At 56.6% G+C, this 16856-nt stretch overlaps 1 protein-coding gene across 1 annotated transcript in view; it reads right to left on the reverse strand.

The window, feature by feature from the left end:
* FAM135B (family with sequence similarity 135 member B) overlaps positions 1-16856 on the reverse strand; it is a 213858-nt gene that overhangs the window by 30294 nt on the left and 166708 nt on the right. The window contains exons 8-9 of the mRNA XM_066379568.1: positions 5154-5307; positions 3553-3602 (exon numbers count right to left, since the gene is read on the reverse strand). Of these exons, the coding sequence (XP_066235665.1) occupies positions 3553-3602; positions 5154-5307 (204 nt within the window). The remainder of the gene's footprint in view (positions 1-3552; positions 3603-5153; positions 5308-16856) is intronic.

Below are 16856 nucleotides of genomic sequence, written 5' to 3' on the forward strand. Positions count from 1 at the left end.
TAACTAGACATTAGAATCTTAGGTAAGGTGTAGTAGAGTGGCCTGTTGCGTGGCCTTGGATAGGAGTGCAGCTGGCTAGTAAAGAATGTTTTGTTAAAAGACTTGTTTTGTCACTGAAGGCAGTTGCTGGGCTTTTCTCAGTAAAACATTCTCATGAGATTTTTGTATTTTCCAAGAATAAGGAGAGGAATGTGGTGGGATTCATAGTAGCAATAGCAATTAATGCCTTCTGATATTATGTTGCTACTAAGCTATCTTGCAGGTGCACTCTATATATCTTTAAGCAAAAGTTACTCTTGATGTTATGACAATTTCTTAATAAGCAAGCCTTTTGAAGTCTTGTGAGAAAAATTAGGACACTGCATGAACTCAAGGTCATTTGCCTGAGCAAGTGGTGGTCCTTTGCTAGTCCTTAACGATTTCATCTGCTAATCTCTCTCTGCGCCCTTGACTCACAACAGTAAAGTAGAGTTATTAATTAGTACTAATCTTTTAGAAGTTTGTACCAATATTGTTATTGCTATTGTATAACTGTACTTTGAATAACTTACCACCTGATTTATAGTTTATAGATATGAATTAACTGTTATCTGGAAACATGTAACCATAGTGAAACAAAATACCATGTGATTGTAACTTAGTGTGTGTGCATAAAAAGAAAGCTAGACCAGCATTTGAGAGAGATGCCTGGCAGTAAATGCTAACTAGAGAATAAAGAGAAAGAAAAGAATTCGGCTCTCTCACTCGATTTTCGCCGACGCCGTCTCCTCCTGTGGGACCCCTGGATCCCCCCCCGGGGCTGGACCCCAGCACTCAATGCCAGGGGGAAGGCGCCCCTAGTGGAGTTTCCGAGGGTAGACACTATTTCCATTGTGGTCCAGCCGAGCCAGCTGTCTGTACCTTCTTACCCTGGGGACACGCTAGAAGCCGAGAATCGCCTGCCCCACCCCAGACCCACCGGAATCTGCATTCCAACAAGTTCCCCAGGCAGTCCACACGCAACACTGGAGTTTGGGGGCAACTCTAAAGTGAGAGCGAGAGAGAGATGGATGTTTCTTGGAGGAGTTCCCTCTAGCTGAGCCCTGGTGCTCCCGGCTACCCTGGGAAAGATCTACTGTGTTTCCCCACGTATAAGACACACCTTTTTTTTTAAAAAAAATTTGGTTTCTAAAAACTGGGTGATTTTTTTTACTTGCATCTCCCGCTTTTTCGTGCTTGGTTTTGCACTCATTGTTGTAGATGAATAAAACTTGAATTGAGTTCAATAACTTTAGGTAATACATTTTTCCCCTCAAATTTCAGGCCCCCAAATTAAGGTGTGTCTTATGCATGGGAGCGTCGTAGACATGGGGAAATACAGTAAGCAACCAAAGCTCCGAGTTTCCCTCTAGAGTTCAGGCTGAAAAGTACCTGCCAGGCAGGCAGAGGTCTCTATGATCCCAGAGGACAGGTCACTCCCTAGGGTATGAGTGTCCCCCGCTGGGAAACAGGGCGGATAGACCCTGCATCCTCAGATCAAAGCGAGGATTCAAAGACGAGGCCTTTACCATCTTTATCAATGGGATCTCCCTCAACAAGATGTTTTGGGGATTAAATGAATTAATTTAATAAAACCCACTGGCAAGGAGCTTAGCAAAGAAAAAAAGAAAAAAGAAATCAAACAAGTAAACAAAAGCGGCAGAAAGCAGGCTGCCCCGCTCGGTGGCCGCTCATGTCTCTCTGGTACTTTCTGCGAGGAAGGCCCAGAGTGAGGAAAGACCATCCGACGATGTGGGGTCTTCCAGAAGCGTGTGGGGGCGGGAAGAATGTGTTTGTATGACAGGAAATCCTACCTTTCTGCATTTTTAAAGAAAATTGGCCACTGCTTTCCGGCAGGTTCTTGGTATGTGTTGCACCCGTCTGCCAGATGAAGGCATGTGGCCAATTTTTATCAGGGGATTTTCCGCCCACGGTGGACAGCACGCCCGGACCCCTTCCTAGTCAGGCCGCAGGGCGGAGATCCTTGTCACCTGCCCGGCTCACCTCCCTCGCCGGCCCCGGGCTGTGCTGCAGCCCTCGGGAGCCAAGGGCATGCCGGGTGCCTCCCTCCGTCCCTTCCTGCCCTGGGCTCTGCGTGGCTCTTCCCTCCCCACGGCCTCCGACAGCCCCCTCATCTAACACCCCCGGCCTAGCCCGGACCCCTCTGGCGGTGGCAGTCTGATGCGTGAACCATCTGCCTCACAGGAGGCTTCTAGCCAGTCCTGGGGAGGTCTCTTCCGCCTTGATGGTCCCAGCAAACGGCAGCGGCTGGCACAGAGTCAACGCTTAATAAATGTCTATATAAAGTTCACCCGGAGCAAAGACACATAAGCATCCCTAAGCATCGCTCCACGGCTGCAGAGCTCCGTGTCTGCACATTGTCTGCAATCACCTGACACAGTTTCCACCCGCCCCAGCCATCAAGCCCCATGCGTCCCCCCCAGCCATCAAGCCCCATGCGTCCCCCCCAGCCATCAAGCCCCATGCATCCCCCCCAGCCATCAAGCCCCATGCGTCCCCCCCAGCCATCAAGCCCCATGCGTCCCCCCCAGCCATCAAGCCCCATGCGTCCCCCCCAGCCATCAAGCCCCATGCGTCCCCCCCAGCCATCAAGCCCCATGCATCCCCCCCAGCCATCAAGCCCCATGCGTCCCCCAGACAAGACGCACTCAAGACCGTGTGTGGCCACTGGGTGGCGATGTCCTGCCTCCGAAAGCTCTCAGGGCCCTGAGCACACCTTCTCGGTCTCGGAGAGGGGGCTCTGCTTCTCTCAGCCAAGCCCCAGGCCGGCCCTTCAGCCAACCACGGGAGCAGGCTGATGTCCACCCCAGCTCCCTGTCCCTCCCTGTCCCCCAGCCCCAGCCCTGCAGCAGTCAGCTAACTCGGTCGCTTTGTGTCAGATACAGGCTGGGCACGGTTCTCTCTCAGAACCAGGATCACATGCCTGCTCTGTGCACCGGCCAGCTCACTTCCCCCAGGTGACGGTCACTGTCCTCACAGGACCCCGGTCGGCACGATGGGACTGGGGAGGGCCGCAGGGAGGTCAGCCCGGCACGCCTCTGCACAGGACTTACTGAGCACGTACTCTTAACTCACACCTGATGGATTCCTGGCAAATGCTCACTGCGTGTGCGTCATCGTCACTATTGCAGAAGCTTGTCTCCTGCTGTGTCTGAAGTCTCCTGAGCACAGGGGCACGGTCACCACCACCCTCCGTGAGAGGCACAGAGGCGGTAGTCGCTCAGAGCTTGTTAAAGGGGCGGGCAGTGGACAAATCAGGGTGGGGTGAGCTCCGCAACCAGAAACCTGTTTTCCTGGTTAGCTTCTCCAAAATACTTATCACGGAGCCAGGCACATGGCAGGTGTCTCACAGAAGCAGAACGACTTAGGGTTAACGGGATGCAGGTGCCTTTCTTCTGCCGAGCGGGGGTGACAGTCCGGCCGCTCGCCTCTGGCTCCTTTCTCAAACAAGCGACCACGTCCACCCCGCGTCACCGCAGCCGTCCAGCCCGGAGGGCTCAGGTTCCCGATTACCTGGAGCTCCGAGCACAGCTGGGACAGCGTCTCCTCCACGGCCAGGGGCTCTGGGGAAGGAAGCAACAGCACGCACTGAAACAGGGCTGCTGCCGAGGGCGCGAATGCACCGTGGGGCCCGTGGGCGGGAGGGTCACAGAAAGACACGGCGCCCGGTGACAGCCCTTCCATCTGTCCCCTCCGCCCGGCGCCCGGTGACAGCCCTTCTGTCTGTCCCCTCGCCCAGGGGAGCTGCGTGGGCCACGTGGAGAAGCCTGACCCGCAGCCTTGTGACCTCACACGTGAACGCAGCGTGGGGGCCCTGGGCGGGAGAGTCGCAGAAAGACACAGCGCCCGGTGACACCCTTCCATCTGTCCCCTCCGCCCAGGGGAGCTGCGTGGGCCACGTGGAGAAGCCTGATCCGCAGCCTTGTGACCTCACACTTGAACGCAGCGTGGTGGCCCGTGGGCGGGAGGGTCACAGAAAGACACGGTGCCCGGTGACGCCCTTCCGTCTGTCCCCTCCGCCCAGGGGAGCTGCGTGGGTCACGTGGAGAAGCCCGACCTACAGCCTGTGACCTCCCGCCCCAGGAGGTCAACAAGGGCTCTCGGTGCAGTTTGAGCCAGTGTCACATTCTTTTGTGCCTTGGCAGGTGCGTGTGGGTGGGCACACACAGGTGGGTGACACACACACACTGCATGAGGGATCTTGGGGTCTCTGCTTTTACACCCCCAGATCCATGGGAAGGAGAAACATGCAAAGGCATCGCTGTTGTGTGACGTGTTCAGTGCGATCATGGGAACACACAAGGCCACCAATGCTGTCCGAGCCAAGGCCGTCTCAGCAGGGGAGGTCTAGGCGTCCAGGGCGAGGAGCTGAGGTGCCCAGCAGGTCTCTGTTGTTGACCTTGAATAGCAGGCTAGGGACCTGACTTCTGGTCACCGGGTAAAGGGGCCCCAGCAGAGGACTTTGAACAGAACCTCGACATTTCGCTTGCTGTAACTGAGTGTGGTATGAAACAAGTGACCCCTCCAGGGTTGGGTCACTACAGGATCTCTGCACTCTTGCCAGAGTCCTGCCACACAGCTGTGTGACCCTGAGCAGTCATTGTACCTCTCTGAGCTTCAGTTCCATCATCTGTCAATCAAGAGGACTCAGGTCCAATGATCTCCATAACATCAGATGATGGGCAAGTAGCAATGCCCTCCCAGAACACCAACTGTGATGGCCCCATCCAGGTGAGAAGGTCCATATCTGTATTCATTGCTCAGGATTCTCTTATACTCTGGTAGGTTGCAATGCTGCCAGTACCACCTCATTAAGATAAGTCTATAAACTAGCATTTATCCTTGGGAAACAACTTGACATTACATTCCCATAGGATCAGGTGTGCAGTAGGTGTTCAATAAACCCTCAGTGGATGAATGAATAAGTGAACGAACGCTCCCTTGAGTGGCCTGTGCCTTTTCTTCTGGCATTTGCGTGTTCAGGATTCCCTCCTGCTAGCAGGATGTGCAGAGCGGAAACACCATCCTGAAGCCGGGCTTGTGACCCTGAGGCTGCCGCCCCGGTCAGCAGAGGTCGGGGAGGGCGTGTGAGTGCCGTGAGTGCGGGCCCTTACCCAGCTCCACGCGCGGCAGCTCCGGGACCTCTGTCAGGATGAGCAGGAAGTAGGCGCGAAGTCCCCGGTAGGCCTGGAGGAGCAGGAGACACAGCCCCCGGTGCCACTTGTGGGCGTGCTGCACGCAGTCCTCGGAGGGCACGTAGAAGCTGCCCTGCTGGGGGACAGAACGCAGCGCTGAGGGCCAGGGCACAGGGCCCGGTCCTGAGAGGAGAGCGCAGAGGGACCGAGGGGCCGGGGCACACGGCCCGGTCCTGAGAGGAGAGCGCAGAGGGACCGAGGGGCCGGGGCACATGGCGTGGTCCTGAGAGGAGAGCGCAGAGGGACCGAGGGGCCGGGGCACACGGCCCGGTCCTGAGAGGAGAGCGCAGAGGGACCGAGGGGCCGGGGCACACGGCGTGGTCCTGAGAGGAGAGCGCAGAGGGACCGAGGGGCCGGGGCACACGGCGTGGTCCTGAGAGGAGAGCGCAGAGGGACCGAGGGGCCGGGGCACACGGCCCGGTCCTGAGAGGAGAGCGCAGAGGGACCGAGGGGCCGGGGCACACGGCCCGGTCCTGAGAGGAGAGCGCAGAGGGACCGAGGGGCCGGGGCACACGGCGTGGTCCTGAGAGGAGAGCGCAGAGGGACCGAGGGGCCGGGGCACACGGCCTGGTCCTGAGAGGAGAGCGCAGAGGGACCGAGGGGCCGGGGTACACGGCCTGGTCCTGAGAGGAGAGCGCAGAGGGACCGAGGGGCACACGGCCTGGTCCTGAGAGGAGAGCGCAGAGGGACCGAGGGGCCGGGGCACACGGCGTGGTCCAGCGGGGAGAGCGCGAAGGGACCGAGGGGCCGGGGCACAGGGCCTGGTCCTGAGAGGAGAGCGCGAAGGGACCGAGTCTCCTCCCTGAGCCCGTGTGCAGGGAAGTCAGGGCGTCTGCCAAGCCTCTGCCCGACCACGGGAAAGTCGTAATAGGAACGGTCACCCCACTGACCACAGAGGAAGGGGATGAGGAGGACGATGACGACAGCACTGACCTCACGGGCTCGTGACAACTGAACGGCACCCCCTGACAAGCCTCCTTCCCTTGTCCCTACAAGAGGAGGTGACAGGGACAAAGAGAGGCGGGCCCCTCGTCCCAGGGAGAAGAGGAATTTAGAAAAACCGCTGTTGTAAGTGGGCAACTCATACCTCACGCTGAAAGGGAGGAAAACGCATCATGGATAAGTTAGGAAGGACGTCATGAGGTGACAGAACCCACGTCGGGAGAGCATTCTGTGAGGGGCCCCGAGTGGGACCTGGCCAGGCCCCGCGCGGGCCCGGGCTCTGCCTGCCGTGGTCCCCTTCTGACTTGAGTTTAAGAGACACATTCAACAAGAATCAAAACACTTTCCCGTGTCATAAGCAACACATCGCACCACCGTGACCCGTGTGTTCCTCAGACCCCAGGTCACCCGTGCCTCCCCAGCCCCCATCTCTCCGGCAGCAGGAAGAGCAGAGATCAGCGTGGAGACCCAGGCAGAGCCTCGCACAGCAGGGTGTGGGCGGCCTCCCCAGGTCTGTGGAGCAGGGTGGACACCCAGGCAGAGCCTCGCACAGCAGGGTGTGGGCGGCCTCCCCAGGTCTGGGGAGCAGGGTGGACACCCAGGCAGAGCCTCGCACAGCAGGGTGTGGGCGGCCTCCCCAGGTCTGTGGAGCAGGGTGGACACCCAGGCAGAGCCTCGCACAGCAGGGTGTGGGCGGCCTCCCCAGGTCTGGGGAGCAGGGTGGACACCCAGGCAGAGCCTCGCACAGCAGGGTGGTGACCCAGGCAGAGCCTCGCACAGCAGGGTGGTGACCCAGGCAGAGCCTCGCACAGCAGGGTGGACACCCAGGCAGAGCCTCGCACAGCAGGGTGTGGGCGGCCTCCTCAGGTCTGTGGAGCAGGGTGGAGACCCAGGCAGAGCCTCGCACAGCAGGGTGGTGACCCAGGCAGAGCCTCGCACAGCAGGGTGGACACCCAGGCAGAGCCTCACACAGCAGGGTGTGGGCGGCCTCCTCAGGTCTGGGGAGCAGGGTGGACACCCAGGCAGAGCCTCGCACAGCAGGGTGTGGGCGGCCTCCTCAGGTCTGGGGAGCAGGGTGGTGACCCAGGCAGAGCCTCACACAGCAGGGTGTGGGCGGCCTCCTCAGGTCTGGGGAGCAGAGTGGAAACCCGTTTATGAGCATGGACAGCCCCCTCCTGCTTCACTGCATCTGACAACCTGCGGGCCCCACAGAAGGCAAACGAGCCAATTCCGGTCTTCAAAATGAAATATAAATACAGACGCATCTCCATATTACCAGGAAAATACAATACAGGATGCCTCGAGCCCCCAGAATCCAATATTTTCCTGTAGATCCTTCTAGAATATGTCCATGTGGACATGTACACAGAGGTGGGCCCATGCCCTTAACATACACAGGTACATCCTAAAACCACACGCAGACACGCTCACCAGTGGGCAAATGCTCTGGGTATTTCTCTGCTCCTTGCTTTGATCAGTTATCATGTCGTGAGGATATTCCTTATCGAACCAAATAGTAAAGTGACAGGAACACCTATTCCCCTTTCCCAGAACAGGAGACGGTGTTTCAAAGCATCTAATGACTTCACAAGGTCACTGTTACACCTGCAGCGGAAGTGAAGCCCAAGTTCAGGTGCTCAACGGCGGCAGGCCGTTCTCAGCGTGGGGCACGGGCCTCTGGGAACTGTGCCAGCCACGGACAGATGCCAGGCCGGGTCTGCGTGCTCTGCCTGCCTTCAGTCAAGTCCTGCCGGGACACCGTCAGCTGGGACGTGGCCGAAAGAGAAGCAGACAGCGGACAAATAAAATAAAGCCTGCAGCTCCAGCAGCTGCGGGTCCCTCGTCTGTGCGCTTCGAGCAGCCCTGCACCTCCTGTGTCTGGCCCTGCCCCCTGCTCACAACACCACCTTCTTATCGCTGGTCTCTCCTCAGAAACGTGTCCCCGGTCCCACCAGAGAGGCCCTACGGCGTCTGCGATCAAGTCTGGCTTTTACGACTAGCTACCAGTATCATGGACTTTGTTTTTTCAAGAGAGACACAAAGAAGATGCCAGGAATCTTCACAGAGCTTCTTCAATACGATTACTGAGATCATATCAAGTGAAAATGCTAATCCAAAAAGAAACCCTATAACACAAAAATATATGGCTGGAGATGACTACTTTAAACGGAACAAAACAAAGCAGACCTCCTCCGTAAATCACTCACCAGCACCGCGCCTTGAAAGTGAGGAAGACGCCACAGGAAAAGCCGTCCATGGGCCCCGCGGGCCTGCAGGGCGGGGGCAGGGAGGGAGAGCCGCTGCCCCTCCACTAGGATTGCATGAAGAGGGCTGAGATGCCTGGTGCACAGACGCTCCGCTCCGGGCGGTGCAGAGAGGGAACAGGTTAGCAAACCCCCTTTCCGACCGCCCTGAAAGGAAACTCTAAATAATACGGCAGGGCTCAGGCAAGGCAAACGCAGCATGGGGCTGCCTCTGAACTTCAAAGCCGCTGCAGGGCACACTTTGTGGGCGTCCCTGGTGTGTGGCAAAGCAATAGAGTCCCCTAAAAGTTTAGGGGGGGACCTGGAATTATAGGAATCATCTGAGGGTCGGGAGTCAAGTTCAGCCGTTGCTACTGGCCAGCTCCAGCACCGTGGACAGTGCCCTGGTTTGGGCAAGAAAGAGTAAGAATGAAACAGCACCACACACACACACACACACACACACACACAGTCCAATTAGTCTTGTGATTATTATCAGTAGGGATTCCACGTGAACCCGTCCACTGATATACTTCGGTGATGGCATTTTCTTTAGTAAATTGGTCAATTCCTACCTCGCTGAGAGATTCTGGCCTGCTTGACCCTTTAATAACTCCTTCGTGATTAGATACGTTGATATACTCACTTGGAATAATTCACAACCATCCTCCGAGTTACCGTAACGCCTCGGATGCACTTTGGGGGAAGAGTGTCCATTGTCACTATGGATCTATTTGACTTTGGAGAACAGGGTTTTTATATATTACAAGTGTAATTGGGAGTCCTGTGGGGTTTTTTTTAATGTTCTTCAGCAAGGCATGGGGTCAGTTCCATTCCATTTATTCTCATGATCCTAACTGCTCTACAGTTGGTGTTTCCTCTGTGCTTAACATGTCAGCCTCAGAGATGAGCCTACACTGCCCCCTCCCACACCCCACCCAGCCCCCCAGAGGACAATATGCTTAAGTTGATGAAACCAAGCGACCACAGCCACATCATTGTGATGAAATGTGGTGTCATATCAGAAGAAACCTTAGGGTGCTAGCAATGTGCCATGGGGTAGGCAGGGAAGGCTTCCTGGAGGAGGTGACACTGCAGCTGAATCTTTAAAGAAGGGATGGAGAGAGAGTGGGCCCAGCACAGGAACTTTCATAAACAAAGACTTGGAGTGGACGGGTGAATGAAGTGCAGGGAAACAGCATCAGCCGTGTGCTGCAGAGGTGACTGCGTCCAGGACAGAAAGGCAGGAGGTGATGCTGGACAGACAGGCTGGCGCCCGGTCGTGGATGGTCTGAACCACCAGGCAGACCAGGCACCGATTCCCGGCACCCAGAGAGAGACACATACGGAAGGGCGAGACACGTGCGGGGGTCCTGTCCTAGGAGCTAGCCAGGCGTGTGTTTTCTGCCTCCCGAGTCTGGCTGGTCCTCGTGTCTGGTCCTCCACATCTGCAGGGAATTGGAATCCCGGATGCCAATTCTCAAAAGTGGATTGGGCCTGAGAGGTTAAACCAATGGCCCTTGGCGCCATCATTGCCAGGAGACTGTACCGAATCCCAGAACACCACAACCTAGCGCTACGGCCCCCTCCCCCCAGGGTACTCTTCCGGATTCACCCGCGTTAGTGTCTGCTCAGTGGAGGGCACGACAGTGAGCACAGGAATAATGGGGCCGGGAGGGGCAAGGTGGACCGCCAGCCGATAAACAGGACCCAGGATGCAGCATGGGGAGGGTCCAGTGATTATCACCTCCACCCTCAAGAGGCCAGCTCCCGGCTCATAAACACAGACGCTGTCAGCAGCAGGAGCGAGCTGTCCTTCTCCTGGACTGACTCGGCCCTGGGACGCTGTGACCATCCTAACAGTTTCTCCTGTGGAAGCTGGAGAGGGTCACAAGGGTGGGTTAGAGCTGTCCAGCTCTGCACTGGGGGACTTTAACTAGGACAGGCATCGCCAACGGTGGGTTAGAGCTGTCCAGCTCTGCACTGGGGGACTTTAACTAGGACAGGCATCGCCAACGGTGGGTTAGAGCTGTCCAGCTCTGCACTGGGGGATTTTAACTAGGACAGGCATCGCCAGCTCCTTCGATGGACGGCACAGAGTCGGCATGGCGGGTGGCTCTCCTCCTGTGAGTTCTGGTCTCTCCCGCGACTCTGATCCTTGTCTCTGCCCTCAGAACTTCTAGCAGGCTTTCCAGATACGGCTTATTCCCTTGGGAACCTGAAATGCAGACTGGAGCAGACCGGTGAGCATTGCAAATAGATTTTATGTGCTGGTAGCGCGCGCACACATACACATACACACACACACACACACACACACACACACACACAGGCGGCTCCTCATTCCTCCGGAAACTGTTTAGGTGAGAGTGAGAGAGCCCCCAGAATCACATCTAAGAGCAAGAAGGGGGAGAAGGAGGCAGACTGTCTATTTCAAAGTCAGACGAGCCACCCAGGGCTGAGTTATGACTGATCCGAGAGTCCACACGCCCAACCACCGCCAGTTCCTCCCTCAGCCCCTGCGGAAAACAGGTCAGTCTGTTCGGAGAGAGGACTCAGGCAAGCGGGAGCCCACGGCATGGATCCCAACACGTGAGAATGCTCCGTTCTCTGTAAGAACAGCTCGAGGTGTGTATGCTTGTTCCCGACATGATTGTCACAACTCCAAAACCCAGATAAGACTATCCGCATGATGGGTCACTGTTGGCTTGGGACTTTTAAATCAACTCCGTAACATGTGTGCCACTTCATGGACAAAGACGCAGATCAGTGAATCTGTTCAGAGGGCCAAGAATCGAGTCTCCTAAAATATATACATATAGTTATCAAAACAAACAGACCAAAGACAATCTGAACCCATTTTAAGTAAAATTTGGAATACGCGGATTGACACATGGTGACCAAATGTTGCTGCATTTTTTTTTTTTTTTGTGGCTGCAATGGCCTCAGGGTTCAAGGTCAAGTTGTTAAATGTATGGCCACCAAAGTGGTAGCATTTATATTCTTAAGTGAGGCTCGGGCAGCTGACTTGATTCTAAGGCTGGTCTGTATCGGTGGACCGTGGATCCTTTGGTAACACTCTGTCAGGTCCAGTGAGCGCTTTCTACGTGGCATACAGCCTGCTGTGTATGGGGGATCGTGTGTAAAACAGGAGTAAGAATAGCAGTGACCTCAGGCCCTAGGGCACAGGGAAGGGGACGAAGCAGGGAACGGAAGGAAGGTACTTAGCAGAGTGCCTGGCGACCAGGGAGCCCCCAACAAGAACGAATGACTGAGTACAGGTACGCAGGAGGGAGGCACGCAGGAGGGAGGCACGCAGGAGGGAGGCACGCGGGAGAGAGGCACGCGGGAGGGAGGCACGCGGGAGGGAGGCACGCGGGAGGGAGGCACGCGGGAGGGAGGCACGCAGGAGAGAGGCACGCAGGAGGGAGGCACGCAGGAGGGAGGCACGCACGCCAGCTCGCAGGTGCCAGGGGGGAGCGGGCGGGGCTCTACGATGCAAAGAAGGGACGGGTCCGAGGGCCCCCGCCCGCAGAGTGCTGACATCGGCCACCCTGCCGGTGACCCAACCACACACACTGGCCTCCCTGTTCTCCAAGCTGTGGAGATGGAGGCGTAGAAAGAAGAAGAAATGGGGGAACCAGAACCCCGTTTCCCTGCCGCCGCCCAAGCACAGAGGCCCCTCTGGCCCTCCGCTCGTCGGGACGGCAGCAAAGCCTCTGATTGTGCCTGTGAGCAAGGACTGTGTGGACAGTAGGTTCTTTAAGCAGCGGGGAGGGGACCAGCTCAGAGAAGAAGACCTGGAACATTCCCCGGGTAAAGATGCCGACGCTGCTGGTCAAACATTGAACAGCGTGCGCACTTTCCTTCCAACGACTCCACTTCTCCTTGTTCTTCCTTAGAAGGAATTCCCCGAACTGTGTGCAACCTTCAGCAGTTTTGCGAGCCGCCCACACGTCGGATTCTTAATGTTTAATTAAGAGTGTTCTGCAGCTCACACGGAACAAGGAAAATTTAGCCTGTCAAGGTGATCCTAAACCCCAACGCTTCTCGGACACACAGCATCATGCCGACACTCGTATCTGAAGGCAGGCTCCGATTTTGAGGAAAACCATGAGGCTTCTCCAGTTCGGTCAGGCGGACGGACGTGTTTTTGTACAAGCTGGCCAAGCAGCCGCCCCGTGTGATCTTGTAAAAACGTGAGTGGTGGTGATGTGTTGAGTGACAGGAGCACAGACTCCACTGTCAGGTGTCAAGCCGGACACAAACACTGCTTCGCAGGTCACAGTGTCTGAGATGACCAGCCCACGTTGCTCATGGATACACTTATTCGAGAGTCACTGGCAGGGCATTGTTTCTGGGACAGGCAGTAACGAGAGTGCTGATAGGCGAGGTCAGGAAAGATCACCGGCACGTGACTTCTGGGTCCAACATCACTGCGGGTCGGTGTGAGAGGCAGTGCCGGAGGAATGGAGGGAGGACAGGTGAGGGCTCTAACCCACTTAGTCACAAACGCTATGCCAGCACAGAGAAGGCATCCTCTACAAAACGGGCAGGCCATGCCCCGCCTCTGGGCTTCCTCCCGAGCTCGCTCTGTGTTCCTTTACCCTTCTGCTGCCCAACTGCCGTTAGTGAGTGTCCTGTTCAACCCAGCCAATGACCTCCCTCCCTCCCAGAAATGTGCATGCACACGCACACACACACGTATACACACGCACAAATCAGACAGAATACACAACACAACCAAGAAACTGCTTCCCAGACCCTGGCACTACGTCCTTTGAAAAATTAAAATAGAAGCAGACCAGGATAAAGCACAAAAACTATTTCTAACGTCCCCACAATAAACGTAAGTAGACACGCGCTCAACACTCCGCGGGAGATGATAAATGCCGCGTGCGTGCTTCCCGAGCCAACCCCACACGCGATCTTCAGCAAGTGCCATCGCTAATCACCCAGCTGAACGCGAGTGATTCCGTTTCCATGGCAACAGAAGGTAATATTACACCATGGCGCTTTGATAGCTCTTTTATTATTTCAATATTTGTAAAGTGATTTTTCAAGATGATAGAAACTATCAAATACATTCAATTATGCATAACATCGGAGACAGAATGCGTGCGGTCTGGCATATTCCTCTGTCCTGCTCATTTTTCAGGGAAAGAAGGACTCCGATCAGGAGAACAGGCTGATATTTTTGGGGGGGATGGATCCCAATAGCCACTGCTCCTGTAGTTTCTAGAACTGCTAAACCTGGAACCCGCCCTGGGCAGCTGTCATCACAGAGGTGACGGAGTGTCCTGCCCGTTGACGGCGGCAAGCATTGCTGGGAAGGGAAGTGCGTCTCAGTCGGTTCCCTGACTTACACTCAAGGACAAAAGCTACTAAATGGCAGAGTTCAATTTCAATATGGATTTCTCTACACCACATCCAGGGCAGGAAGGAAAATCATTCTTTTTCCAGAAACCCATGCCAAGTCTTGAACAATTCAATGAAGAGCTGCGTGCTCAAATCACAGTTCACACCTGCTCGGCCGGAGCAGCTGTAGGCAGGGACGTCTCAGGGGCCATCTCTGCTAGTTAGGAGGAGGAACCATTCTGCAGAGATGCAGGGAGGGGGAGGCGAGTGGCAGACAGGGCGCAGCAGTGCAGGAGGCTGAGGCCGGGAACACAGGGCTCTTTCCTGCCCCGTGCGGATCCCCGGGGTAGGCACACAGGTGCCAGGGTCTGCCACACGGGTTCCCTCTGCTGCTTCCCACTGAGGGATGCGAGGCGAGCCGGTCTTCAGCTCCGAGCCTCGGCTTCCTTATGAACAGCACGCAGGTGGCGATGTTAACCCAGAGGGTTACCGTGAACATTAAACAGGACACAGCCCAGAGAGCATCGGGCGTCACATGGCGATGCTTATCCACCTGAGGCCCGTTTCCGGGGCACCTGCTGGTCTGAAACGACACAGTGGGAGTCGTCTCTGCCCCCAGTCAGGAGTTCAAAGTCTGGTGGCCAGAAAACAAGCAATGAGGCAGAAACACAAAGGGCCCGTGATCACAGGGAGCAAGAGGACATCTGCGACCCAGAGAAGGGATTCCTGAGCAGCCTGCGGTCCGAGGAGGATGGGAGCTGGGAGGCTTGGGAGGAAGGACTCCTGCCGTCTGCAGAGCCCAGGAGGACACACGGAGGCACAGCTGCTTCTCCCAGGCACGAGCCACCCCCCTGGCTTGAGCCAGTGCCGGAGTTGAACCCCGACTCCACATTCATTATTGTGGGTGCGCACGGCCTCCAGCCCAGAGAGGGGCCGAGCTCAAGGACCAGAGTGATAGATTCTGGGCTCGGACCCATGCACGCCCAACTCCCAAGTCGGTGCCTCTTGGTCCACTCCAGGAGACCTCGCCCGGGGAGCGTGTCAGAGCCACCGGGGGAGACAGGAGACCTCGCCCGGGGAGCATGTCAGAACCACCTGGGAGACTGTTACAGCACTGCTTTCTGCACCTCCCTCTCGCTGGGCTGGACATGAACCTCGAAATGGGGCTCAGACACGCACTGTATTCTACAGAAGCTCCCAGGAGATCCTGGGGTGCACCCTGGGCTAATAACTACTGCACTATCCCCAACGACCAGGCGGCCCCAGGGGGGGCTCCCTCCGCCTGTCCCTGCGCTGAGTCGCCGCCAGCGCACTCCTGAGAAGTGTCAAGGTGCTGGGCTTCCGATGTCTGAGTCTGTGCCAACAAATACACCGAGAGCAGGGAAGCCGTGGAGCTTGACGGGCAGGTGTCGGCGGTGCGCAGACCTGCATCCGACAAGGCAGGTTAGACAGGCTGAGCCATGAAACAGACCCCCCAAGCCAGCTCACTGGGGCGTGAGGCAGGTCTGCCAGCCTTTCGGCTGTCTGCATTGCCCCCTCTTCCCCTGCAATGTCGGGGTACATCTGGTCCACGGCCAGATTTGGGGAAGGAGGAAGAAGGGAGGGCAGGTACACCAGAAGGGGTCGCCCACATTACTCGGGGAGGCCCTTGGTGACTCCTCCCCAGTGTCCAGGATTCCCACCTGCCGCTCTGCTCTTTCCTGCACCAGCAAGGACCTGACACCGAGGACAGAGAGGAAAGGAGAGACCTCAGGGCCACAGGTGCGCCCTGGCTGCTAGTCTGCTGCTTGGGTACCAAACAGAGCACAGCTACCCTGTGAGGATCGCGCCGTCTCCCGTGCAGACACAGGCACAAGCGCCTGGAGAAGCCCTCACACATGTGCGCACGCGCTCACCCACACGTGGACACCACCCATGCTGTCACCCAAAAGCCAGTGGGTCGGTCGCTGGGTATTTTCACTATCGGGGTTCTGGAGGAAGTCATGTAGAGGAGGGCCACCGGGCTCAGGGCTGTGCACTCTCTCCCAGCATTACCTAGGCTGTGTCCTCATTTCTCGTCCCCTCCGCATGGGGCCTGCGAGAAGCCGAGTCTGAGAGGGCCACCACCACGCATGTCGGCCTGGTCCTGGAGACCCTCCAGGGTGCGGCCCCGGCCCACCCACCCACCTGCTTCCTAGCTCTCGGCACCACACCGCAGTGTCTACATAGGTGTTGCACGCCAGCCTTCTACTTTCTGCTAAGTCCAGGTCCTCAGACACAACCTGCAACTCTTTCTCAGGTATCCAGCGTGCTGACCTAACCAGCCCATGTTGAACTTGCTGGCCTCAACTATCCTTCGAGACAATTCTTTAAAACAAATTTAAATCTTTCAAAAAAAAAATCTATGTGTGTGTGTGTGTGTGTGTCTGTGTGTGTGCGCGCACCCATGTGTTCATGCCATTGATTCTGGATTAACACATCAGGCACATGTCAAGCGTCCCCCATGGTACCAGGCAGTGTCAGAGATGTCACAGCCACACAGCACAGAGGCCTCCAGGACGACCTCACCCAACCCTCTCTGGACAGGATGGGAAACCGAGACGGGGCGGGGGGGGGGGAACGGGACAAGTGTCTGGTTCAGGGTCACACCGCCAGTCAGCGCGGAAGCCAAGCACAGAACTCCTTCCGCGACCCCGCCCCTCCGTTCGGTTTCCCGCCCTCAAGACCGTGCTGGCGCTCCCAGAGTAACATCCGATTTATTTATCGCTCTATTTAATTATGTGGGTAAACTGAAAGACACGTAAGACCAGCTGAGGGTTTTATGGAGCACTTTCATGACAGGCTCTTAGCTCAAGGCTTTTGTGCGCTTTATTCATTTAATCTCCGCAACCCTGCGAGGCAGGCAGGCCTATCACTCTTCACAGATAAGCCATGAGTCAGAGGGGGAATCAAGTCCCCCGAGGGCGAGGGCAAAGCTGCTTGGCTTGTGGCACCGGGAGGGGACGCAAAGCCCTAGCTCCAAGGCGACATCTCAAGCTGCAGGACAGAAGGGCTGCAAGGGTGAGAGCGGCTAAGGACAAAGGCACGAGGCACATCGCAG

Source organism: Saccopteryx leptura, chromosome 3, assembly GCF_036850995.1.
Source record: "Saccopteryx leptura isolate mSacLep1 chromosome 3, mSacLep1_pri_phased_curated, whole genome shotgun sequence".
Taxonomy (NCBI): Eukaryota; Metazoa; Chordata; class Mammalia; order Chiroptera; family Emballonuridae; genus Saccopteryx; species Saccopteryx leptura.